Here is a 27,337-nt window from a genome sequence, read left to right as displayed (position 1 = left end):
TTTGTTTTCCTTTTCGCGATCTTTTTTTTTCTTTGCTTACCTCTGGCTGTGAAAGGAGTTCATACAAATGTAAGTAAGGTGCCAACAGAAATCGCGGTATTTTGTCTCACGGTAATAAAAAAGAACATTATTTTTTGAAAGCAATCTATAAATTTTTAGGATCCACGGCATTCAGTTACTGGCACGTGAGCTACACGCTGAAACATGCATCCGTTAAATTTCTTCGTTTCGATGCATCATAAATAACACGTCTTTAGTCGTTTTTAAACTTTTTGTCCAAATATCTAATATTTTCTTGTTTTACTTGGGGGTGTATGAAGTTCATGGTTGAAGCAAGGCGTTCAGATCGGCAAAGACATACGTTCTTTTCCAGTCAGTATATTTTGTCTATAGTGATATTAACTTTATATTAGTAACTGTTTCCTTCCTTCTCTCCATGTAGTAGGAGTAAATTTTTATAATGTGCATGTAAAATTGAATTATTAGTAAGTAAATTCCAAGCGCTTTCGCTCTCCAGCATTTTGCCCATATTACTATCAAATTAAATTTGTACAAAAGAAAAAATGCTGTTTTACTTTTCGGTACTTAAGGGAAAAGCAAAGGGTCAGCCTTTTTTCTGAAGTCATTTTGTTTTTTTCCGCACGAGGATACTGCCTCAATCGCAAAGGAGAAAAAAAAACTGCAAATATTTTTCCTATATATTTTCGCATATATTTCGTTATCTTTGCCCTTAAAGCATTCAAATTCGTCGAGATCTTAATTGTTGAGATCTTGAAGCTTTGAGATCTTAAAGGTTTTTTGAAAAAAAAAAAAGACAGCCCTCGAGCATAAACTGAATGTTATTTAAATCGCTGATGTCAGTTTGTATGGATCTGTCCTCTCAGCATGATATCCATGATGTATAAGCTTTCATGTACTAGTAAAAGTACATTATTTTCAATTGCTGTTTATCTACAAAGAACTGCCAAAAAGGAAACAAAAAACGATGCGATGGCGCCCAATTAACACGAAGTCCCACCTGCGGCAAAATGAACAGAACAAACGAGCCTGTTTTCGGTACTTTCCGCCTCGGGGTAAATTTACCACCTGGCAAGTCTCTTTATGCGCGATTTGGAATGGTTGCTCTAACAATTTCCGAAAGACGAATACATATTTAAATCTAGATAAAAATTTAATTTCTAAATTTGCCACACTATCTTGTAAATTTTAGTTTTAGCATAATTTACCATGGTTGTAGTTTTTTAAAGAAAATTTTCATCACATTTCAGCGAGAGATATAGTCTCTTGATTTCTGCCCATGTCATCAAAAACTAGCTTTTGTTTCTAATTCCTACTCTCTTGTTTTTGAATTTTTCAGGTGTACAGCTAATGGATTTCGATTTTCCAGAGGATCCCTGACCGTTCATTTGCTTTTTCTTGAAAAATTATTGCATTATTCCCCACATGACACTCTATGACGCAACGCGGGGCGCTGCGCTGAATCAGAAGAGACTCCTTAAATATGGAATTTAACTTCTCAATAGCGAACAAAACAAGTGGAACAAACTTATACCCAGCCAATGAGAGAGTGTCATTGATTCTTAGCCCTCACATTACCATCATCATTGTGGTATTCATCTTATTGGCTATCGTAATAATCGCAGGAAACCTATTGGTTCTTGTGTCCATTCGTTCCAACTCTCGCTTACGAAGCCCAGAATGCATTCTGATATTATCCCTATCAGTCGCCGACCTAATGGTAGGGCTATTCCTACTTCCAGTCAAAATCGTAGAGCTGATGTCTCTTCATCGGGCGAGAAAATTCATGTGGTGTGACATGACAATTTCCCTAACTCTCTTCGTGTTGAGTGCATGTCTGATGAATCTTGTTACCGTCGCATTTGATAGATGTCTGGCGATATCCTACACTCTGAGATACAACAGCTTTATGACGGTTCCAAAGGTGTGTTTTGGAATAGTCATGGTATGGCTGACTGCATTCACAGTTGCTTTTTTGCCGTTGTCAGGCGTCGGTACAAAATCGGTGAAAACTCAACACCTTGGACGCCCATGTTGCTTCTCTGACATCTTGGAAGAAAGCTACATGGGGCTTTACTTTGCCTTCATTTGCGCAACACCGACTGTACTCATAACCACGGCATACTTAAAGATCTTTCTTCTGGCACGCAGTCAGGCGCGACGGATTACTTCACTAAGGATGTACATAGAGGAACTTTCAACATATAATGGAGGACCGATGAACTCTCCAAGACCGATTCGTTTCGCACGAGAATCAAAAGCCGCTAAGACTATAGGTAAGGTGCAAAAATCTGTATTTTATGAATTTTCCTTTTTTTCTCGTAAATCTACGAGTTTTTTGGGGTGCATTTCGATAGAGTTTCGTAAAATCAAACCAAGTTAATCCCCTTGACCCTTCAGAAGAAGTGGAAACAAAAACGACGGGAAATTGCCTAATTTTATCGAAGTAATCATTGCACGATAGCCCGCGATAGTTGAAGAATTAAATGTAGAGTTAATTCTGTTGTTTTTCACGGTGGATTTTTCGACGGGACCTGGAAAGTTATCGTCATAAATAAGGTTACGTTTGTCAACTGGAATGGAAAATGTTCTTTATAAAACAATTGTCCATATAATGTCGAAAGTAATCCGAGATTGCTGTGATTTTGCTTTCCTTCGCTCCGTGATTGGCGTAGAAAACTTGCACCATTCTCTCGACCAATCAGATGCAAGGCTAAAAGCAATTACGAGTTGATCGCCGGCGTTTTCCTACGCTTTAGGTAATTTGCTTGATTTTACTTTGAGGTATTTACTTTAAAGGTATTTTCCTTCCTCCTGATTTTCTTTGGTTTTGGTTAAACGACACTCAATCGAAAAGCGCTCTAAATTGATTACAAAAGATCACAGTGCACAGTAACTCTCCGCTGCTTCTTCGGCGGGTCGGCGGGTAAGCGAGATTACCTTTTGACATTTCGCATCAATGAGCTATCATGAAAATCTGTTCCACAGTCTTATCTAACCTACATTTTTTTTTAATTTGTAGCGATTGTCGTTGGTGTGTTTTACCTGTGTTGGATTCCATTCTTCGTCAGCATTCTTTCAACAACTTTCAAACAAGAAGCTGTTCCTTATCTTTACGCCGCTTTTGTGACATGCCTTGTTTACTCCAACTCCGCATTGAATCCGCTCATCTATGGTTGGCTGAATCAAGAGTTCAAAACCACTTACAAGAGATTGGCCAAAAGTTTTCTCTGCCTCACTCGAACCAGGTGCCTCTCAAGCTGTCGTGTAACTAGGATAAAAAAGTCCCCTGTGCGGCACACAGTCACCTCAACGATCTCTGCCACGCAATCAGAAATAGCATCGCAGAACTTCCACCCAAGTGCGTGTTGTACAAGGAACTTGTAGAACATGGCCTTTTTTTCAGACTGAGATTTTATTTGGTGAATGCAGCGACAAAGGTTAAACAAAAATCAAACACAGTCATAGATAAACTGACCTGTCATTTTTATCGCTTAAGGGGAGGGGGTCGTGGGATTTTATTTGTATCACGATACAATTTACCTGCTCGCCCTATAGGGTTCCGTAAAGTTCCTATTATCCGGTCCCCCCCTCATTGGCATTTCATTGGCAGTCAATTTTCTATAGTCTTCCTTTATACTCTATTGGCGACGACTGACCTCCCTTCCCTTTCCTTCTGAGAACCATGATATTCCTCCGCCCAAAAAAATCCCTCACCTCCCCAAGCGATAAAGACGACTCTTCCCTGAGGAAAATTTTTTAAAGGCTTTGATGTTGCTATCGAAACATATTTAATTTTCTCGGAAAAAGTCTTTGATTTGTTTAATTGTGGTTGGAAATTCGTAAGAATCCATTTTCGAAGGAGCAAATGGAAATATTTTCTTATTGATCCCACGAACGATAAAAGTGTGTCGGTTTTGTGCCTCCTTGATTGAAAATGTTTTGATACTTTGAATACCAGCTTCACATGTTTCTCGCGTGGAAACAGGACATCTTCTAACAAAAGTGAACTTTATTTTTCTTCCGCTTTCTAGCAAGAGAGAAATAATTATTTGGTGCGTTCTTGCATCGAGTAATGTCTCCATATGCAATGTGGGATGTTATTTTAATTCCTGCCTTTGACAACCTTTCTATAGGGATTGATACTTTCAAATATTGCAAATATTCAATTGTGAAGTTCAACAATAGAACATTATTAAATTGCCTAAAGTCTTCCAAAGACTGTTTGTAAAATATTTTGATGACATTTCGACGTCGCTTCATGTCATTATCAAGTCAAGTGTAAAAATGACGAGTGAAAGTATTTAAAGTAATAAAAAATTTATTAAGAGAATGATTTTGTCTCCATGGGTATACTTCCCAACTGTAAAATAACATCGAGTCGCATTTGATTAGTCTTTCACTACACTTTTCCTAGAGAAGATTTGGAGAAACACTGGATGCAAAGTTCAACGCTGTAAATTAAAATATACCAAATATTCTAAAAACTGTTTGGAAAAAAATTTTGACAAAGTTTCGACGTTGCTTCACGTCATTCTCAATTCAAGGGGAAAATGAGAAGTGTAGATATCTAAGGTCGTTAAAACACTGTTTATTATCGCCACAAGAGCGGAAATAAAAATGTGATTATATTTTGTAAAAATCTCACTGAATTATCTCTAATGGGTTATAGTAAAATTATTTGAAAACCAAAGACGTTGAGAGATCTCGAGGAAAGAGAGACGGGAGAGGCAATAAGATCGTGGCGAATGAAAACAGTATTGAGTAGAACAATGGTCCAGCACGTGTGTTCTTAAACTTTTCAGATTTCCTGGCCGTCTTTGGTAAAACAAAAATTTGAAGTTACCAACTTTGCGTGGTGTGAGTTCGGTAGACCGCTGGAGAATTATTCCCCTTTCAATTTGGGACTCATAGCTTCTCACATATGATATAATGAGCTAAGTAGAAGTCTAGCGCCCTTGACGGAGACGGTAAAGATTCGCGTAATTTTTTAAGAACATAAAATCATCTTTTAATGGACGTTTTCCTAGGCGTTGCCGTCCTGACAATTCAAGTTTCCAAGTAAATTGAAACTAGGTTACGGAATCTTCATGTACGTTTTTCTGCTATGGAGATTCTTCCGATTTTGGTTATGAACTCAGGGTATCTGCTCCTCCGTGAGAAGGGCGACATATTTTCCGTGTACCATGAAACGTTTAGTGAGGAACAATCAAAAAAAGCTTTATGTAATGTTCACGTTCATAACAGTTGATGGTTGTTTCTAGATTCTCCCTGGTTGTTCTAAAACGAAAGTTATTTCAACGCTTCATACTTCTGAAATAAGGTCTATACAGGGGTTCAGTCAATGCTGGGAATAGAAGTTCCATATTAGTTGAAATAGTTGAAGCAAGATTTTCCCGCTTCCTTCTCAAATGTAGTGCTATGATAACAAATTATTTCCTATATCAGCAAGGTACTCAATTTGGTGCCCAAAGATTTTCTCAATTAGGGTTTGGCAGATTTCCGTCGCACATTTTCGGGCAGATGGCTCTATCCCAGTCAATCCTTCACCTCGATAAATTTGGGAACGTTTATTCGGGAGACAAGCTATGGTTCTCGGGTGTAGCCCTGATATCGTTCGGTTTTTTCCTTTTTAGTAAATTTCCCACCGACACAAAAAAAAAGACTCTCGATCCTTAAGAAAGATTTCTTATAGTTTTACTACCCCTCTGACCTTGTTTGGTTCTGGAAACACTCTATTCTTTTCTATGGATGATCATCACACGGTAGAAAACTTATGAGTCACGTAAGTAGGTTCTGTGGAACGTCACCTTCGTGTTTGCTAGTTTTAAAGTCGTTTTAAAGTCTTGAGCAATCAACTTTATACAATAAATTTTCCTACTCAATAGTTTATTTAGCCCTTTTTATCGCGTGCGCACGTGTCCTGATATTACGCCAAAAGTATCCGTCGATAGGTATCACGAACGCACGCTTGTCGTAATCATAGCGTGATTCGTCGAGCGTCATTCCTGAGTATTTACTCTATGTCTCACAAACATGGTGTAGAAAATGACTATTCCTGATGTCTCAGAATGAGGCTTAATGAACGCGAGGAAGATAAAGTCACTTCACAGTGAAGCTAACGGGAGCATCTTCGTCGGAGATGATTTTCCGGCGTTAAGGCTCGCTCAGGCAGATCTTCTGTCCAGACCACAATAGACGGAGAACCAAAACAGTTTCTTCTTGTTGTGGTCCTCAAAACTTTTGCATCAATCCGCCCCGTAAAGCTAAAATGCACCACCTTTACAACTCAAAACGTCACAGATTTCCTACGAAAAGATCCCGTCTTCTTTATCAGTCCTTCTTTCATCTTCGACAACGAAGAAGGCTGATTCCGTTTATCGTTAGAGCCGATTTTTTCATGCCGTAAGTACTGTCTGACCGATCCTGAGAGCATCTCCGACACCTCTTTGTATCCGTCGCTTGAAGCAACGGAAATTTCGTAAAACGGACATTCAAGTTCTTGAGACAAATCGCTGCCTTCTGTTTCATCCACCTCTCGAAAATGTTCTAAATCTCTTTTTGTACCAATAAGAATTATCATCACCGAATTTCCGTTTGTTTTTCGTCTCCGGATGTGTCTTCCAATACGAGCAGCTTCGTGGAAACTCGAGCGATCGGTGATGGAGTATAGTACGAGGAATATGTCTCCACGAGTGAGGCAATTGTTCAACTTTACTTCTGAATTCTGCAAAGTAGGAAAAAAAAGCTGATAAGGTATTGAAATTTGGGAGATATCAATTTTTGTTGACTAAGAGTGGGAGGATCTTACGCCAAGCCTGTCAAGCTTAAGACTACCTCTCTGGTTTACATCTAGCGCTCCAGTTCACTTTGATTTACACACGAAACGTTTTATTTTTATTTCACCTTTAAGTGTGCATTTGATTTAAGTAAACTTTTTAAAAATTTTGAAAATGATTTTTCAGACTGAAGCTCAGATGCCTCTGCCTGTCTGTTGCTCATACTATTCAAATGAAGCAAATTGATAATGCATCTAGAGTCATTAGAAATTAATCGAGAAAATGATTAATTCCAACGGCAGTAATAAGTTAAAACAACCTGATAAAAGAAAACGTTCCACTTATTTATTTGTTTGCATAACAAATTCCGTTGTTTTAGTTCTTCACTGCTCCACCAAAGTAACTCTTTGTTATTATTACTTTTTTTCAATTCATAATTGCTTCAGGACTGGATAATTCAAACTGAGTTGTTAGTAATGAAAAGTTTCCCGATAGTTTACCTCTCCAGCCGTATCCATTAAATCAACATAGATGAAGTCATTATCCACTTCCATGTGGTGTCTCCATGTTGATTCTGAAGTTGAAATATGTTGAGAAGGGTATTATTTGAGCCCAATGAGTTATACAGTGTATCAGATAGGCTCGATTATATTGAGATAGACAGTATATCAGTGTATCGGTGTACAGTGTATCAGATAGGCTCGGGAATATGAGCCCGCGCTCCTCCCCTCGGGGTGAGCGAAGACCGGACACGAGGGAGCAGCGGAAATCGAGCCTATCTATCATAGCGCTTTTTGATTGAATGACTGAAGGCAAAATCAGACTAATCTCAAAGGCCGATCAGAAGAAAAGAAATAACTTTAAGACCCAATACAAACTACAGGTGAAACAACCATTCTGCCCGCTAAAGCGCGGGAAAACGTAGGCGACCAGAAGAAAAGAAATAACTTAAAGACTCAATACAAACTACAGGTGAAACAACCATTCTTCTAGTTAAACTTAACCAAAATTATTCCGTTCAAAAAATATTGCCTTTGTTTCGTTTAAACAAAGTTTCACCAAAATGACTCGAAAATTCCACGAATGGAAATAAATCAGTTCTACCTACCTAACGTTTGGTCATATTCTGTGATAAACCTTCTTGTAAGAAAACGGACAATGAGGGCTGCAAAGTAACCAATAGAAAAGAATAAATCAGACAAGCTTGTAAAAAGCAGCTAAGATGAAAAAAAAAAAAAAATCAGTTAACTTAGCAATGTGAAGTAGCCTCAGATGCACTTTCAATACAGCTCGAAAAAGTGAATGGACTCTTTAGAGTTTGAAGAATGGTTGAACATTAGGAAAGTTCACCTCAACACGAATTTCAAAGATCCAATAGTTGCTAACTTGACAAAATAAGAGACCGACAAACCGAATAGTTCAGTAAAACTCTGCAAAGTTCATGAAAAGCTTTTGTTCAAATTTTCATAAGCTGTATATTTTTTCCTTTGACCATTTTGCTGCACGATCCATAATGGATCCCTTTGAAGACAATTATTTTAATTTGGAGAGTGAAACTTTTACTGATTTCCCAGCCAGCCTTTCATATCTTATAATCGTCAAGATTAAACATTTAGGTGAGGTATAGTGGACTAGTGTTTTGTCTACAGAATAAATTTCTCCAAAATGTTTTGATCAACTCTTACAAGTTCAATGAACTGAATATAATAGAGTTGTTTTGCTCATGTCGACATTCTCGGCTTGTAAAAACTAGGGAAATTTTTTTCCGGCCCTTGTCATGTTAATTTCCTTTTTCGCAATCAATTAGCCAATTTGACCCGAACATAAATGTTCAATCAAAATTTGAGAAAACGTTGTGATTGGAAAATATGATTTTGAAAACATAGTTTTGTTTCTTGATGACGCAAACTAAGCCAAAATTCGGACTTAAAAACGATCGCAAAGTTAATGTTATCTTTTCATCTTTATAAACTTCCGGCCACAAAGTTTGTTTTGGCCCATCAATTCAGTTGTTACGTAACAAATAGATAGTCAGTAAATACGAAAATTGTTAAATAACACGAAGGCACTACCGAACAGTAATTGTTATTTGAAGATAAGATTAAACGGCTCGCAAAAAATATTGCTGAAGTGATTTTTCGTCACGAGCGTTGGATAAAGGAAGAAGTATGAGTTTCTCTCATCAAGGATTCAAAAGCCAGATCTTTGAAATCCGCGGTTGAATGCTCTTTCATCGAGCTACAGAGAATTCGTCGGAGAGTCAGGCCATGTTCGACAACGGAGCAAAAATTTTCTTTTATCTCTTATTTAATCATGTTAGTTGCATTTTAATTGAGCATATTTCACTGGAGTTGCCTGACTGCATTTCAGGTCAAAAGATTTAGATGACTGATTGATTTAGACTGGTTGTTGATGATTCGGTTTAAATTGAACGGGAGCAAACAAACCTTTAGTTTCAAAAATATACGCCGATAGAGTTTATGTTCTTGGGTGGGCATAAATGTGTTCTGGGTTTGACTCTGGGCCATTTTCTCCTGAGCCGGTAGGTAGGTGGTAAACTGACCCTGAGAAGGACTGAAAACATATTCATGCCCAAGAATAAAACTTCATCACTATCAATATCACTATGTAGGGCATTGCGCATATAAAAACCGCAAAAGAAAGAAAAAAAAAATTGACGACAAAACAGCCCGAGCAATCAATCACGCGAGCACGCGAGCGGGCTAAAATACACTTTAGCCCACTAAAATCTCTATTTTAGCTCGTAAAATGCGCAGCAATGCTCTTCAAAGTAACAATAATATTGATTAATGTAGATAAATAAGGCTTCACTAAGGCACTATTTATTTCAATTAATCTCATGAAGAAAGAAAACATAAACAAAAAAACGATCATCGCTAATAAAATGGTTTCGTATTATAAACGCGTGCATTATTGCACCTTAGCAAATGAAAATAGCGATCAATTTTAATTACGGTGAATATTGCAAAATCCAATTACAGACACTTAAGAAGCTTAAATATTTATTTTGGAGTAACCTTAGAGAAGAGCTAACGCGATGGAGAAAAAAAAATCTATTAGCGCATAAACTTTAATCTGGAAATTACTCAGTTGATAGCATAACAAAACCCAGGTCGAAATCTGAGATTTTTGCAGGCTACAATGTGTTAATGGAGAGCGAACTATACCGAAAGCACAATTAAGAAAATTGAAACACTTGAACTTTCAAGTGCGTATTGCTTTTTATAGTAAAAAGTCGAAATGAAGCTCGATAAAAAAATCACACTTACTGATAAGATAGTGGCAGTTAACATTCCTGCCAAGTGATAAAAAACAGTATGGCACGTTCACAGAAGTTGTTGCATATAACCAGCTCACCTGACTTTCCTACACCGTCCTGTCCGAGAACTACCACTCGTGCAGCCTTGAAATTGGGTTGATGGCTCGTTTTCCGTTTGCGCATGATTCAGGCTTTTCCAAAATGATAAACAACGGGTTAGGCGTGAAATCTGAAAATGGAAATGGCGGAAACGAAGTTTAACTTTGCAATGTCAATCAATATTTAGGGGAAAGATACAGTCAGGTTTTAAAAGTCAGGATTAGGAACGTTTAGATCGATTTAAGCCTCTTACAGTTAAAGATCTTTATTGCTACTTGAATCTTGAGAGGGCTCTTGGAAAACAACAGTGTGTTCTTATCGGTTTGACCTTCACCATTTCCAATTCAGTTCTTGTAATTCATTGCGTTGCTTTGCGTTCAGTCATAATCATTTCATAAAAGTTAAGTCAAAAGCGCTGAGAGCTTTTTGGTAAACTCAGAGTCATATATTACGCTTCTTGGCTATCAGTCTCTGAAAGTCCGCACATTATAAACAGTCAGTTGTACTAAATGGACGGCATTTAAGAACTATGGTTGAAAAGACTTCTTGACACTAATATGCTTACAATGATTCATCTATCTGAATGAAATAACGAGTACCTCAAATTCTAAGAAGATTCTTTACCTGCATCCAAGCAATGCAAACTTAATTTAGCAGGCCAGACGATCTGAGAGGCTCATGAACGCTAAATGTTGTGGCAAATTAAACACTTGGGCCTTCACTCAAAACACTTACAACTCATCATCGGTTTGAAACAATTCGGGGATGCCTATTGGCTGATAGCATTCACCCCAGACAAATCGAGGACTTCAAAGTGCTCGGATGGAATGTTTGTTGCGCAAACATAAGATTGGACGTAATTCTATCAGTATTGAGTTGCACTGTTTGTATTCTTGGACTCCAGACCAGTTGACAAAATGAGTATTCTTAAAAAAAGCAACATGAAAACTTTTAACATAATCTTTCTTGTTGCTTTTTAGTTTGTGTCACTTGAGTTTGATAGGAGCACCATCTCTCTGAATAACTATTGCAATTAGCGGCTCTACTTAAGGATCAAAGATCTTGATTATAAATGGAAAAGTAATTATTTGTGGTTTCGCTCAGGTGAACTTTCGTCAATCCTGGCCAATTACGTATGATTCGATAAAGTCGAGAAAAGTGTACTCGCTCTAAGTTAACCTGGCAAGCGAAGAGATGTATGAATTAAAAGGACCTCAGATTAGGGGTAGTCTGTGGAGACTCTATAACCACTCCTGATTGCCTCACGTATTACGTTTTATCTTGTTGCATGTTGATTTCCATATCACACTCGCTACTTCAGATCCTCCTAACTGTATGTAGGGTGGCTCGACCTCTCTCAGCATGGCTTCCATTATCCATTGGCCGAATCAATTTTAAGAACGTTTTATAACAATGGAAATATAACTCATCATTTCTGTTTAATGATGACCCCTTAAGGCAGAAATAAATTGGATCAGGAAAGTTCATGAAACACCTCTGCGCAATGGTCCGAAAAAATTAGCCTTACTAAGCTGCATAGATAAGTATTGATTTCAATTGCAGGTCAACGGAGAGAAATTAGATCAATCACTCAGTGACTCATCTCTCTAAGCCTCTAAGTTTCATTTAAAACACACCGCGAGGGCGAAGAGAAAGCAAAGCTGAAGCCATCGGAGCAAGTTGAACTGAAGCTTGCATTAATTCTGTTTTAATAAATCTAGCTCACAAAATTCTATTTCGGGAGCCATTAAGCGTGTAACCCCAACAAAGCAACTCTTAAAACGCCTTTTAATGGCAACCCTTTTTAACACCAAGTGTTTTCCAGTATTGAAGCTAAGAAGCACTTGAGAAGTTCCCAGAAGGTTAATATACTTGAAGTATAATTGGTTTGCTCCCTTTGTCGTATCAGAGACAATGAAAGAAATATATTTTATGCTCTAAAAGGTTTCGGTTTCATCAGTCTCCAAGTTTCTGGCTTGAGACAACTGGAGAGTATCATTAAGTTCCATGTGATACGTTATTTATAACTCTTTATGTTGAGTTACATTTGACGGCTGGAAAGGTATTTAAAAAGATGAGTGCGGATTGATAAACAACTCGCGTGTAAAAGCCCAAAGGATATCATGAATTAGTTGTGTTTGTTTGTTTTTTTTCCGGCGTGATGATATAAATGAAATTTCTGGCTTGACACAGCACCAAAAGACTAATTTTGTACCAGTGCTCTAGTCTAGATAAAATTGTTCATTAATTAGCTATAAATCACACTTAAATGAATAACATAATCAATATGTCGAAAATGTCATTTTTGTTTCAACGAAGAAGACATGAAGCCTTACATGTGTGCATCTTAATGCTGATGTCGTCCGGCTAAATGATTCATAAGCCGTCTTCTTTTGAATGTGCTCAAGACTCTTCCATACTAACAAGCAGTGATTCTAGTCATTTAACTTGTTTGCCTCTCCTGAGTCTCTTTCCAAAAATCGTGAAAAGCTGAACTTACATATCTTAAGTCTCTGTTGTCGACTTGAGCCGTGAAAATATTCTTTTTTATTCAAAAGTATCGAGAACTTAGGCTGTTTTCAACTGTTTAGTAACAGCGAAGTTCTCCTCTGCAAACAACTATGAAAAAAGATTAAAAGAGAGATTTTCTGGCATGACTACATCTCTTTTCTAGGATACAACTTTAACACGAACCAGTTACCCGTTAATGTAATATTTTCCGATGTTTGGAAAAGCACTAAATGCGCGTGTCAACTTGTTTGTCTCAAAAACTGTCTGAAGCAAATATTTCTCAACTCTGTGTAACTTCTGAGAAAATTTCCACTCGTGCCCAACGAAGATTTTGACCTGGTAAACCGATAAGATGCAATATTTGTTCTTTTCAAAAAATGGCTAATACGATACAATTTTTCTTTCATCAAAAGAGGATCGATTTTTTCAGGATCTTGCTGGGGTAGTCATTTGAATTATCAGAATTTTCTCGTTACGTTATTCCTCGTGAGATTTGGATTTTATCCCAAAAATTCAGCAGTGCTAATTAATCCTGAGGTAAAGATATGCACAGCATCTTCAAATTATCCAGTAAGCATAATTCCTATAGAAGCAATTTGTCCTCATTCACTCTCGAAAGCGAAAGCTGAGTGTGATTAACTTTAGTTGATAGCTGCACCAGAAGAAACCGAGAATTTAAGTCATCTGCTTGAACTAACAGAGAGGAGAGAAAATGCCCTTGTCTAGACATGATTTTTTCCATTTCTTTCTAAGAACTCAGTATGAAGTAAAACTTATGCTATCGATTGCATTGCGACATATATACATACTCCGTTTGAAATGAAGAATAAAGAAAGGTTAAGCACGAAATCTTTGTGCGCTCGTCACTCGACGTCCCCTTTTTGAATTTGCTTAGTGAGCCAAGCCTAAATCGTAAGTAGTTGGTGCAAAGCTTTTATTAGGAAAAAATGAATACAAAAACTTAAAATTTACGAATGCTTTTTGCGGCTGTTGAGAGAGAGAGAGTTAGAATCATTTCGTCGATGACCTTGAGCTTTGGAAGCATACACACATCAGAACTTTGAGACAAAGGCAAAATCCAAATTAAAGAAATAACACGAAGTTAAAACTTATCGATCATATGCCTGGCAGCTTACTCGTCTATCACTCTTCTTCTCTCTTCGTTGACCGCCAATGACGAATACACGACACAAAGGCGACGAGAAGGTGCACAAATTCACCGAGCCTAACAATCGGATTGTTAGCGTGAACAGGGCCTAAACACTGCAGATCTTCAAAACTGTCAGATGCAGTATGAAGACTGTAGTGTCTGTCGTCTCTCGAGGCGTTCTTAATAGGGTTGAATACATTCAAGCAGTTCGACATTTGACCCAGATCTGAGCTAATAAGGCAAAGAAAAAATTATCTAGACATGGATACCTCAAACAGATGGTTATCTATGGTCTGCCTAAAATACATCCGATGCATGTTAAAGGACTTCTTTAGAATTGCATTTTTTTTAGTGGAATTATTCAAGAGAATATATATTTTGTATAATCTCTTGAATTATCTTATGTCTTTAAATATTTTCAGCTCAAGTGTGGTAGATTTTTTATTCTTTTATAGCAACGTTTCTCAGCCCAAAATTTTGCGAATCTTTTTTAGAGATAAATTTCGATAGAATAACAAGAAGACGAAGGGATTTAAAAGTGCACAATCTCTCTGAACGTATGTGTTAAGCCTCGCTGGGAAACTATTAGCGCTGAATTTGCCGTCTTAAAGAAAAGTGATAATAATTTTATAATGATAAAAAAATTAGGAAAAATTGATTTGGGGGATTGTATCATAATTTTGCGCATTTAAGTTCCACGATTTTAATGCTGCTTTTGTATTTTCGGACAGAATCTTCGTTGACTTCTTCTAGATTTCCGGCGTAATTACGACTCACATTCTTCACATCAATGACAATTTAAAATTGACAAGGACTTCAAACTTGCAGAAGTTACAGACATATGATATACCCTTACATCAAAAATTTCAACCTGCTACCGGACAAAACCGCACGGATTTTAAGCTTAAAACAAAATGAATAAAAACGATATTGTTATATAAAGTTCAGTGACTAATAGCACGCGCCATGCATTTGCTAGTTCTACACCGCTTGGAATTTCATGCGAGCGCCACGCCAATTACTCTGCTGTTGAATGTAAGTCATTGTTTGACAGAAACGTACGTAATGAATGCAACCTCTAATAATTTCCTTTATTTAGGGAACAGGTGAAGTTATTTTATTCTCACTTGGAGGTCATTCTGCTAAGATTCTTTGCTCTGATAAAGCGCTATTTTATTGGAAAAATGAGCCGGCACCTTTTGACTAAGGCGCAGCAATTTTTCATCAACGTTATCTGACAAGGGAGCAGATGAAGATTAGAAGTTCATGAGAAAATAACAAAAATCCTAAAAAATTCTAATTAACTAAAATATTTGCTCCTCAGTGAGACGAAACATGTATGTTCAAGATAAAATTTTCAGTGATGAGTTATGATGTAGTATGACATTAACCCTTTCATTCCCAAGATCACCCAGTATTGCTAATTCTTCCCTCTAGCTGGTATACAGTTTATGGCGAATCAGTTACAAGAATTTGGTGTTAAGTCAAGATAACAACTTAAAGTATTCACTTTACTTGTTTGCAAGACATTGTATGGATATCGTGGGGATAAGTTTAATATCTCTCACTACTGAGAGTAACAGGGTTAAGGTATTATGGAGAACTTGGCTTAGGAATATCGCTTCCTCGTATGAGCTTCCACAAAAAATCCATTATTCGATGTCAAAGCCTTGTTTCTACCGTATCGACTTTAGATTTTGCAATCTCCTCTCGCGGTTATTCAAAAGCTTGTTTACAAAGCATTCCATGCAAATGATTGCAATCGTTTTTTCTAAAGCTGCTAATATTAAATTTACTTCCTCACAGACAAACAGACGCTTGTCAAAGGCAGCCACATAAATCATTTCTATTCACTTCATTCCAAAGTAAAATAAGAGACAGATACTACTTTTTCGTTGGACTAACACAAAAAACAGAATATATTTCTGTTTCAAAAAAGGAACACTAAACAACAACAACAACAAATTTCAGCTCTCTAGAAAAAAAAATTCGCTGCTTTTTGATTAAACGATATTATCACACCAAGCGTTCTTTGTTGCATTTTTCCTCAAAATAAAGACGCATTCTAAATGCCTCAAAGGTTATGGATCATGAAATAGCTTCAGATTTAAACAAGAAAATTTGAACTTTGATCCAGAAGGGGCGGTCTGTGGCAGAAATAATAAAAAAAGCAGTTAAAAGATGTGTTTCTGTGTTCCTTAATTTTCCTCGACGGCATCAGAAAAATGCGATTTTTTATGGCACTTACAAAAGAGCACTTCTAGAAGCTGTCCTCTGTTTGTACCAGTATATTTTACCGAGAAGGGCCAATTTTTAGGTGTCAATCACCAACTAAAGATTTACCTGCAAACCATGTCAGAATCTGCGTGGATTTCGTTTGTAATCAATGTCGCAAGTCGAAAGAGATTTGAATAATCTGGCGGTAATTCCGATCCTGTCCAGCGTAATGGCTTAAAGTGCAGTCAATCGAAAATTAGTCATTATCAATAACATACGGATCACACTTGCATAAATCATCTTCGTGAACGGCCCGTGAAGAAAAATTGATTAGTCTTAAGATTTCACGTATATTCAGTTGTATCCGGTTGAGTTGCGAATATCATCGATCATTTTTGGTTACCTCCAGAACAATTCTTTTTTTTATTACATCGTCGAAAACTGCTAGATTACTAGATCTAACTGGATTTTCTAAGCAAGCTGACCTTGAAAGAGATGAAAAATGAAAAAAGGAAAAAAAATGGAGATGAAAAATTTGCCCGGGGAAAGGATCGACGGCCTAAATCAGTTGGATTAGAAAAAAAGTAAACTAAGACTTCAGTTGCTTCGTGTGATTTGTTTAGGACTCGTAAAATAAGCTGACTATTTAATTTTGTTTTGCTTTTTGGTTTATTGTTGTTTTCTATATTGAAGCAACTGCATAATTTTCAGAAAATGTTGGATCATGATGGTGTCGAGGAGCAAGTGTTGTGCTTCTGTTCTTCTGTCTTGGTGCTAGCTTCTCTGAGAAATTGAATACGCCAACAAAGCAACAAAGGATTTGATATGCATTCATTAAGGAAACAGCGCAGCGGAATGAAAAAACAGACGACACATTATTATACCACTCCGGATAAGCCACGGGTCTGTTGTTAAGTGGCTACGATGGCGTTTTAAGAACATGCCTCTACCTGAACATTATTGCATAACGTCCTGTTTGTGAAATTTTAAAGTGTCAAGCTATCGTTCTTAACCATAAGCTTCTCTATTACGGTTTTTTAACTTAATCCCTCTCTCTTAAGCTGAAAGTGGCATAAGAGTTGAACTCTTAGTGGCTCTAAAACAGTTCTCACATTTATAACTTACACTTACAAGACTTACCCGCGACCGAAAAGAGGGTTCTCCAGTTTATCCTAAAAGCTTGATATTCACATCGAGTCTTTGTCTTTTAAACACCCATTCTATTTTTGCCCATGGTAGTCTGTTCCGGCAGACAGTTGAACAGGAAAGAAAGCCTTAGCGCGCTTCCGGATCAAGAGAGTAAATCGCATCCTGCTGTTAATTGCTGTTGACGGATATGAATCGGTGTTTCTCGCACGCAATCTCCTAAAAGAGGACTGGGAGGGGAGGGGGGGGGGGGGAAAGGACCTTCCCAGTAATGGGCTAGAGGGATGTGCCGCTGGATAGAATCGCATTTTCACGACTGGACATATAATGGGGTTGTATTTTTGGAGTAACACATTTTTTAGGATCTTAGGTTAGAAAAGTCTGGTCAGTTAGGATTCAAAATAAGCAAGATTCGCGGTTAAAACCTTGTTACCGTTTCACCAAAAGTGGTCAAAATTGGCTCTATAATTGGCCAAAGAATAGACTCCAGTGGGGTAGGGGCTCTGAGAGGGTAGCGGCACATACCCGGTAATGATTGATCCAGGTACTCCCCACCCCCTAGAAAAACACGATCTTTGAAAAGCTTACGACAATGACAAAGTTCACAGAGAAGTAACCACGCTTTTTGTGAAGAGACGAAGTTTACCGGAAAGATATATTTCCTAAACAATTTGCATGGTGCTGTCATATTCCTACGATATACAACTATTTGATACGTATTCGCAGTTTTCAGCCTTTTTGCTCTTTTGACCTCTCACGTCGGCTATTCGTACTGCTCTTTCTTGTTAAATAAACTCGAAACATTTGATTCGAGGGTGTATTCTGGCGTGAAAACGGAAATGTGAGTCCTCTGATAACAAGGATGTTCATTTTAGCCTCCGTTTTTTCATTTTCCTTTAGACAGCTGCTTCAGGGTCATTAAACGTTTTGATAGATGGCACTTAAGTGCGTCTACCTCGCTTGTAAGTGTCTTTGTTTTTTCGAATAGTCATCATTTGTTTTTAAAGCGATGACAGGTTTTTTTAAAGATGCCCACTTCCTATGGAATAAATAGTTTTCGTTTTCTACGAAAGTTGATCTAAGAACTCAAGACATGTAACTGATAGGAATGGTAGCGTTTCATTTGCAGACGTTAGTTCACCAAAAACACTCATGTAAGGTGTCGGGTCATTATTAGGGAATGGAGAGTTAGGGGAATTTTGTTAGGGAAATTTACCCGATCTCCCCGTAAAGATCTGTAACATTCGTGTGATTCCCCTCATTGGGAGTTAATTGGCTGTCAATTTCCTGTATAATTCCTCTTTACATTCTGTTTTCGACGACCGATCCCATCTTCGTCCCCCCTGAAAACCATGCGACCGAGCCCCCCTCCCCTCCCGAAAGTCCTTCGATTCCTCCTCTTCGTTAAATTATGCCGACTAGTCCAAAGAGGGCTAACGTTTTTTTTCTTCTATAAAATATCTTTTCAACACGCCTTCATCAGTTTTATGGAATAAAGTATACAACATGTGGTTTCTAAATTAATTTTTAGTGATTGTCAAAACATCTAATAATTTTTTTGTTTTTTTCCCTCACTGAGCACGTTGGCGATTACAGCTCGCGTGTGTTTAAAGACTCGGAAAGGAATGTTGTTGAAATATAATTTACACCTGTAAAGTTTAAATTTAAACCTTGTTCGATCGTTACGCTGAATTCTCCTGAAGCTTGCGTAGTGGACTTCTTTCAGCTCAATAATTTAAAATAATTTTTACATTATTATTTGTGGTTTTTGGATCAGCGCCTCTTTCCAATTGCTCTTTCCAATCGCGTGAGCCCTGACTGTAATTTAAAACACGACGAGGTGATTACGCACATATTTAATAAAGATGAAGTTTGATAATAAACTGAATAATTAAATTATCATCAATCTCCCAATCGACAAGACACCACTGGTTCTTAGTGGACAATAAAATAAAGGGCTTTTGCTGTGGCTGTAGATGACATATTGATACGAGCTTGCGTCTTGTTTGAACACAAGCACGCCATATATGGTTGCACCGGAACACTGAAATCTGTTTTAGAAACAAGTCATTATTCATCGTCAGGGGTGGGGAAGGAGGGCTCGGAGTTGTGTCACAAAATAATTTACCTGATCCCCCAAAAGGTTCTTTCATATTCCCATGATCTCCCTTCATTGGCAGTTAATTGTATATAGTCCGTCTTTAAACTCTGTTAACGAAGACTAATCTCCCCTCTGCCACCCTTAAAAATCATATGATCCCCACAAATTCACCGACCTCTCCCCCCCGACGATAAATAACCCTAACCCTAACTTCATACTACAAATTTTTCTGCGAATTCGTATCTTAAACCCTTGTTTAAGATATTGATATTCTATGGGCAATTCAATGTTTTTTTTAATCGTCTCTCCGAGGGTAGAGACAGCGAGTCAGTGATCTCTTTAATGCTATTTCCAGATCTACTGTCAAAAGCTTAGAGCAGGTCTTGCCAATTGTTTTCCAGTGTAAAATTTTTTAGCTCTTAGCGCTCTTTTAGTACTTTCTAATGGTGAGGAGACGACAACTGCACAGCAGTTGAAAACTTCAAATAAAAAAGCTTTGTGTCCTGGGAGCACAAGGTGTTAATGCATTGTCCGTTTGCAAAGAGGGGCTTGTCAGGTCGCATGCGTTTTACTTCCCATGACAAAGAAACCAAAGAACCTTGAATAGTCCCTTTTTTTCACAGAAAAGAAGTCATGGCGACATGAGGAACATTTTACCATAGAAAAACGAGCTTTCTAAATTTACCTTGAGCTGTTTGTGGATTTCTCTCTGATTTTAAAAGCAGCTGGTAAAGTAATTTCTCTCTTAGCACCTTCAAAATAACATTTACTCATTTACATCTGTCCGTCGAATTGTTATTTCTTTTTATAGGCTTAATTTTTTCCAATTATAAACTAATCCATCCTTCTAATGGACCTGTCGTTATCTTCGATTCCTTTGGCCCCGTCAAAAGGCTTTTCGCAAATTGTGTCACTCGCTAAATCTTTTAATCGCTCTTGTTACAATATTTAAAGAATACTCATTTAAGCAAGAAAACAACAGAACCAGATTTTCGTGTTAGAGCCGCATCTTAGACGGACAAATTTAATCCAAAACGAAAAATCACTTATTCATGCTAAATCAAAATAGAGTTAATTGTCGGTACGTCAATAAAATTCACGTGTTTCCGCTATCTCAAGGTCGTAAAAATTATTAATGCGATCAGGAAAGACAGCTATTATATCGAACGATTGCGTTAGCTTTAAATATAATGAACGGAAATCTATATTGACTTCCAGAGAACTTTCTGGATTAAATTTCTGAGGCGGCTTTCGCCTTTAATTATTTACAGGGTCGTTCTTTCTGCACGATATCTTTTTGAAAGAGGCAATTTTTTTAAATCTTATTTTCATTATTCATTTTTCAAAATCATGCTGTTTTCTTCAAGATGACTTGTAAACCTCAAGCGAAGCTCTTGCCACCCTAACTGAGTAGAGGCATTTGTCATAAAAGGGTTTATTCTTATCTGAACAAACAAACTATGGAAAGAATTCTGGGACGTTGACAGTGTGTTCGAAGCTTCGATAATGAGTGTGAGAGAAAAGCCCACTTCGAACGATTTTTGTGCGGAATGATTCCCTTTCCCCAAAAACAGACATTAGTGTTCAAACTCAGACAGTAATGTCTAAAATAAAGCATTAGTGTCCAAACTCAGACAGTAATGTCTAAAACAAAACATTAATGTCCAAAGTCAGACACTAGTGTCCAAAATCGGACACCATTGTCCAAAAATCAGACACTAGTGTCCAAAATGGGACCCAACTATCCAAGTACAGATCTTGTGTCCAAAATCAGAACAAGTGTCCAAAGTCGAACAGTACTGTACAAACTCAGATCCTAGTGTCTAAAAATCAGACACAACGGTCCAAAATTAGAACTAGTATCCGAAATTAGACACAGCGTCCAAAATCAGACATTAGAGTCGAAAATCGGACATTATGGTGAAAAATCAGAGACTATTGTCCAAAATCAGACACAGCTGTGCAAATTAGTATTGGTGTCCAAAATCAGAACTAGAGTCCAAAATTAGACACTAGCGTCCAAAATTAGACACTACTGTTGGAGTAGCCTTGGCTGTGTGAGCCGGTGTTCCATCTTGCAACAAGGTCGTTCTCCTATTCGAAGTAGTCAACTTTCTTTTACGAGTTCTTCTAAAGAAGATCGGCGGCAAGGTAAGGGCTTGACTATCTTTTTAGTATATTGTTCATGCAATAATTAGATGTTGACGTTTTCCCTTTTGGAACAAAGCGAAGGGTTGTTATGCTGCAGCCTGTCATTCCACCCCATTCTCGGTTTGTCCTCAGTTGTTCGCGAAGTGAACTTTTTTTTTCACTCAGCCTCGCTTCTCTGTACTATTTGTTATGAGACAAAATTGGTATCAAGCAAGAATTTTCTGTATATGTGTTTTTAACTAAGAAGAGAAGAGTTGGAAAATGAATGGAAATAACATATTTCCACAAGCCATTCAGTATTAAAAAATATATATAATAAGCTAACTATATAATAAGCTAGTTGATTATATCTAACACCTCTTTCTTGAAGGTGACTTAAAGGGTAACTGACGGTAAGTTCTTCCCCTTTTTTTGTCCTAATAAATTTCTCTTCGGTTAAAGAATCCTAGATAAGCAAATAAACGATATATTGTGCAAAACCAAATTTGCTACAAATTCTTTTGACGCTGAATCGACGGCCATTTTGAAAACGTTCCGATCCAGGTCACGTGATGTGATACGTCACACGTGTGTAAGGCAGTGAAAAGGGCCACGTTAAGACCTGAGAGTAAAAGCTTCGCCCTCGCTGTCCAGCTGCTACCGAGTGAAAAAAAAAAAGATATTTTCCATTTTGGTGCAGGCCACCAATTAGAGACTATGAAATACGAAGTGAGAAATAAAATGCTTTCTCTGAAAAGGTTGAATTATCGAAACGCGACGGGTCGCGTATCTCTATTTGGAGCCACAGGTAAATTGCATGCAATGCTAAACAGCGGTTAAAAAAATATCTATTATTTTTTTTCTCGTTTTCCTCTTGACCATTATCGGATCCGTTACTTGAAGAAATTTTTTTAGTCCGAGCCGAAAAGCATTTTAATCAAGATTTGTCCGGTGTATATCACTGTGACCTCAAGCCAATCGGTTCTGGAGTGAACGTGAAATAAGCACGAAGTGTTGTCGCGTATCATAGGGGGTCTTCACTTGGTTTCGTGAGCGAAACTCTTCTTCCACGTCTCGGGAAATGAAAAAGATTTATCCTTTCTCTATTTTTTTTAACGGAGACTAGTGAGCAGCGAGCAGCACAGCAGCACAAAGAAAGACTTCATGCTGTTTGGATAGCTGCATGTAACCGTCGCAAAAGTGAGAAGCGACTTAAACTTTTTGGCCATAAACAAGGTACAAAGACCACACAAGGGGAAATCTAAGTTCACAATAAATTAATGTTAAGTTGCAAACAACTCTTATACTTTTCATCCTCCGCACTGCATTTAAAATGATTTAACTCATATGAACAGCAGGTGGCTTTTTTGGGGGCGGTACCCTGGGTACGTCCTTTCTTCTCCAAATTTTCTGTTTATTCTGTTGTTGTGTAACAGTTTTCAAGGGTTTTTTTTTCTTTAGATGTCTTTTAAAGTGTAATTCTAATTTCGTCAGTGGGTACTCTATGATTTTTATATTACTAATCTTGTTTTTGTTTTGTCCGATCTTAACCGGAAGAGTATGAAATTTTTAGGCAGAAAGTCGTTTTAAAAAGAGTCAACATCACTGTCACCTTCATGAGCTGAGCTGGACTCCGAGAAAGTATTTAGTAACGAAATAAGAAGTAAAGAAAGCATTAACTGCACAGGGAGTGTTGGAAATTGTCCCAACATATTTTTCCCTTTTTTGTGTCTATGTATGAACCATCTCACACGAAAAACTAACAAACACAGGACGACGATTACTCAGGCAAAATAACGCGGGAAACAGAAAATCAAGGGCATTCGCGGTTTCTACATTTTACGGGAAAATAATATTTCTAAATTTGTTCTTTTCTTTTAACTTTTGAACATTTTTAAAACTTGAAAGTAGGCAAAATCAGGTTATTTGAAAATTATGGCTTCCTAAATGCGAAAATAAGCAAGTTATAGAGTGTAGAAAAAGGGTGAAAACTTTTTAATGACCTTGTAGTGTCCAAAATCAGACATTAATGTCCACAGACAGGTAGGCATGACTCGCGAGTTTAAAGACATGACGCATGACTTGAAAGACATCACTTGTAACTTGAACTCAAGACCTAAGAAGCTCGATTGGCGAGTTATTAAGGACTCGCGACTTGAACGGATTAACCGGCGACTTGAAAGATATCATCCGCGAGTTGAAAAGCATTATTCGTGACTTGAAAGGCACAATCCGCGACTTGAAGGGCATGACTCACGACATGAAAGGCATCACCTGCGACTTGAAAGGCATCACCTGCGACTTGAAAGACATGACCCGTTCCCTGAAACCCACGACATGGAAGGCACGATCCGTTGTGTGCCGTGAATGCATGACCCGCGACTTGAAAGGTGCAACCCTTTTCACGCGACCATTAGTCAAATTCGTCAAAAAAGAGATTCAGGAGAAGAAAAGAAAATCAGGAGTTGATAAAGCCAGCTTAGTACTTATTATCTCATAGATACCATGCACGTATATTTACTTATGACAGTGCAAAAAGTCTTCGCAAAGAGCAGATCAAATGAGACATGTGGAAAAAAAATCGAATGGTAAAACAGATGCTTTGTAGCATTTTTTTCTCCTACGAAATATCCGGAACCGTAAAGATCTGTAATTAGCCCGCGTAGGTTGATACTGACACAATAAACATAATTTCCTCTCGATGAAAAGAAGCTTTTACTTTCTCGCACCTATGAATTCAATTCTGATTAAGCACACTCAAGACTAAGCGCCTCTAAGAAACCAGAACAAAAGATATAATTTTCAATGGCTGGTAATACTAAATAGTCTCTTTTATATTCGAGTATTATTTATACAAAGCTTCACGAGAGCCAATTAATATTTTACTCGTTTTAATTCAGTCCAACACTCTAATGCAGCATGTCAATAGCCAATCACGGGCTAGTTGTTATCGAGAAGGAAACAAATCCCGGAGATTTAACGTCTTACTGAAGTGTTGCATTTTATTCAAGATAGGTAGTAACGCGGAACTTGCCTAACACAGAAAATCCGTCGCACAAAAAGTCAGTCGAACGAAAAACGATAGCATGGTGCCTTTGATAACTTTCCTGTACGCCTTTCTGAGCATCCTAATCACTTTCGCAAATGCGTTTGTGATATCTGCCGTCTACTCAACGCGTGCACTTCGAAGGATTACAAATTATTCCCTGGTTTCGTTGGCCATCGCTGATCTTGTTGTTGGTATGATTGTACTTCCTGTAAGGATATGCGAAGCACAAGACTTTCGCAAGTCGCAAAATTTTAGTTGGTGCCAATTTTCACTGAGTCTTACATTGCTCAGTTTGTCTGCTTCTGTTTTGAATCTTTTAATTGTTACTGTAGAGCGTTACTTTGCTATAATTTTGCCTCTTTCGTACTCGAGTAAAGTTACTGCTCGGCGAAATTTTTATGCAATAATTCTCGTCTGGTTTGTTGCAATGTTTACCTCGTTCTTGCCGTTCGTTACTCTGAGGAACATGACAGCTAAAGAGCGTGGCCGAGAACACAAGATTTGCCGATTTGCAGACACGATGAGCCCAGAATATTTGACATTTTTTTCAGCTGCCATTGTTTTAATTCCAACTTTGTTCATCTCCGCCGCCTACTTGAAAATTTACCGTGCAGCAGTCAAGCTGAGAGGAAGACTGAAAGCTTTACAAGTGCAGCGGGATGGAAATCATAATATTGCAAAGGCGTTAAAAGAATCTAAGGCTGCTAGAACGGTTGGTGAGTCATGCCTCTTAAAAATCTTCAACTGAATCTAATTTACCAGGAATTAAAACTACCTTAGTCCAAGAGCTTTTCTATCTCCAAATGAAACTCACATTACCTGCTTTCAATTTGCGTTGTGCAGCCAACATAATCAACTTTGCAAGAATTGATTATGGTAAATTTTAAAACAGGATGTGTTCAATTCACGCGCCCCCACATCTTGCGTCAAAACTTGTTCTAAAAGCATGACGTCTGAGAAACTGTCGCTTAACTAATTTCAAGCTTTCTTTTACTTTATTCATATATTTTCACCATAACATTTTTTTCCGGGATTCGATATTGAGCGGTTTCATGGAAATCAAGCGTACAAACTTTGTATTTAAGTTGAAGAAAGAAAAAAAATGAAAAAAAAATTTTTTTTTCAAAGTAATCAAAGGGATATGAGACAAAGCGACTTATAAGCGCTGTACATTTCGTAGCGTTTGTATCAAGTGTATTTCCGGAACACATGGTGACTTCCTGTAACTTACCCGAACCGCGGCCGATCGAGAATTTTCCACATTTTGTTCCGTCTGAATGTAGTCGGTAGAAGAAAGAAAAAAGTCTCAAGATCATTCCAAAACATTTTTTAAAACTTTTCCGTTTTTTTTTTTCCTTTTCAAATTGTTTCTTTTGAGCAATGAAGTCTCTTACAGCGCTACGTCTTATATTATGAATATTATGAATTAAATTATGAATTTAATTTTGATGTTCTATTAAAAATACTACTGAAGCTCTAAAAAAAAGGTTCTCTGTCCTTCATGTCATTTAAATGATTGATACAATTGAAGCTACGCTTACTTGATTGAAAATCGAAGGACTAATGTAAGCAAAATTCTTTTTAGAATTATTTTTGCAGATCAAAATGCTTTTAAGTTCTATCTAAAATACATCTGTTATGCCGTACCGAATATGGATATAACCCCATTGTGCAGACCAGCACATCTAATCTGCTGGAAATCGTGTAAAAGCAATATTTTATTTGATATCTTGCCTCCTGGAGACTGAAACAAATTTCTAATCAAAACATCCTATGGGGGAGGGGGAGGGGGCAGTATGTAAAAAGTACAAACGTGCAGGGTTGCACGGGTATCTTGTTGCTGTTTTTTTTTTCTTTCTTTTTTTTTTTTTTTTCTTTTTGAGATATTATGCGAATAATTATTGCCATAAAGTTGCATTATCGCGTTACATCGAAACCTTTATTCTTTCCCTCAGCCAAAGACATGGACCCTTAGAGGAGTCCGTCTGAACATCAACCTTGACATTTATCATTAAATTTCAGCCTTTGTCCCAAGCGACCGGCTCAGTATGGGAACGGTCATTATATATCGCGAGGGGAGAGGTGGGTGGAGTTTCGGACGATTTTGGTAGTGTCACAATAAAATACCTGATCCTCCACCCGTAAGGCTCTACAATATTCCTATGATCCCCTTCATTGGCCGTCAATTTTCCACAGTCATCCCTTCATATTCTATTGGCGACGACGACTGATCTCCCCTCAGTTCCTCCTGAATATCATGTGAAAGATATTCGGATAGAAAATTTAAGGGGTTTCGTAAATTTATCTATTTGTATCCACATAGGATAATTCTCACACTCTGATTACTCTTTTTTTGTTTGTCAGGGATTGTGGTAGGAGTATTTTATCTGTGCTGGATTCCTTTCATGGTAGCAGTCATTTTGAGTGCTTTCGTCAAAAATTTGATCACCCCAGTCGTAGTTCTGGTCATCTCTGTTCTTATCTATAGCAATTCCGCCATTAACCCAGTCCTCTACGGTTATTTGAATCGCGACTTCCGGTTGGCTTACAAAAGAATGTTTTCGAGAATTTCCTTGCCAAGCGCATGCGCAAGAGTCCATCCTCGCGAAAGAAGAAGATGTTATGAGTTACCAGAGTTATCTACGAGTTCTCAGCCTGGTCAAGGGCTATATATCAGTGACAGTGCGTTGTGATCATTACGTACCCGCCGCCAATCTGAAACGAAAAGACCCTGGAACGACCCTGGAACGAGTTTAAGGCACTATGTGACATATTTCGAGTTCCGAAGAAGCTAGGAAGCCATTATGATTCTTTGACAGTCCATGATGATTGCCACTAAAGTGGGAACGAACGACAA

The 27,337-nt window shown here is 37.7% G+C and overlaps 3 protein-coding genes across 6 annotated transcripts; 2 read left to right on the top strand and 1 right to left on the bottom strand.

Annotated features, from left to right (window-relative positions):
- Positions 1–1,406: 1,406 nt before the first annotated feature.
- On the top strand, positions 1,407–4,186 carry LOC131794121 (adenosine receptor A2b-like). Its single transcript, XM_059111638.2, has 2 exons — positions 1,407–2,294; positions 3,041–4,186. The coding sequence occupies exons 1-2, from the start codon at positions 1,502–1,504 to the stop codon at positions 3,403–3,405; spliced, it is 1,158 nt and encodes a 385-aa protein (XP_058967621.2). The 5' UTR covers positions 1,407–1,501; the 3' UTR covers positions 3,406–4,186.
- Positions 4,187–5,760: 1,574 nt separating this feature from the next.
- Positions 5,761–20,033, bottom strand: LOC131794107 (ras-related and estrogen-regulated growth inhibitor). 4 transcript variants are annotated; one of them, XM_066171926.1, is made up of 5 exons: positions 19,987–20,033; positions 10,176–10,306; positions 7,906–7,962; positions 7,298–7,371; positions 5,761–6,745 (listed from the first exon to the last, which is right to left on the bottom strand). In XM_066171926.1, the coding sequence occupies exons 2-5, from the start codon at positions 10,258–10,260 to the stop codon at positions 6,308–6,310; spliced, it is 654 nt and encodes a 217-aa protein (XP_066028023.1). In that variant the 5' UTR covers positions 10,261–10,306; positions 19,987–20,033; the 3' UTR covers positions 5,761–6,307. The 4 variants fall into 4 exon arrangements, with proteins under 4 accessions (XP_066028023.1, XP_066028026.1, XP_058967603.1 ...); XM_066171929.1 differs by lacking the exon at positions 19,987–20,033 and adding an exon at positions 13,824–13,954; XM_059111620.2 differs by lacking the exon at positions 19,987–20,033 and adding an exon at positions 10,801–10,905.
- A 4,484-nt stretch (positions 20,034–24,517) lies between these two features.
- LOC131794116 (beta-2 adrenergic receptor-like) lies at positions 24,518–27,181 on the top strand. Its single transcript, XM_059111633.2, has 2 exons — positions 24,518–25,196; positions 26,845–27,181. The coding sequence occupies exons 1-2, from the start codon at positions 24,518–24,520 to the stop codon at positions 27,171–27,173; spliced, it is 1,008 nt and encodes a 335-aa protein (XP_058967616.1). The 3' UTR covers positions 27,174–27,181.
- Positions 27,182–27,337: the final 156 nt, after the last annotated feature.

This window comes from Pocillopora verrucosa, chromosome 1 (genome assembly GCF_036669915.1).
Source record: "Pocillopora verrucosa isolate sample1 chromosome 1, ASM3666991v2, whole genome shotgun sequence".
In the NCBI taxonomy this organism is placed as follows: Eukaryota; Metazoa; Cnidaria; class Anthozoa; order Scleractinia; family Pocilloporidae; genus Pocillopora; species Pocillopora verrucosa.
This window is presented reverse-complemented; position numbering and strand designations above follow the sequence as displayed.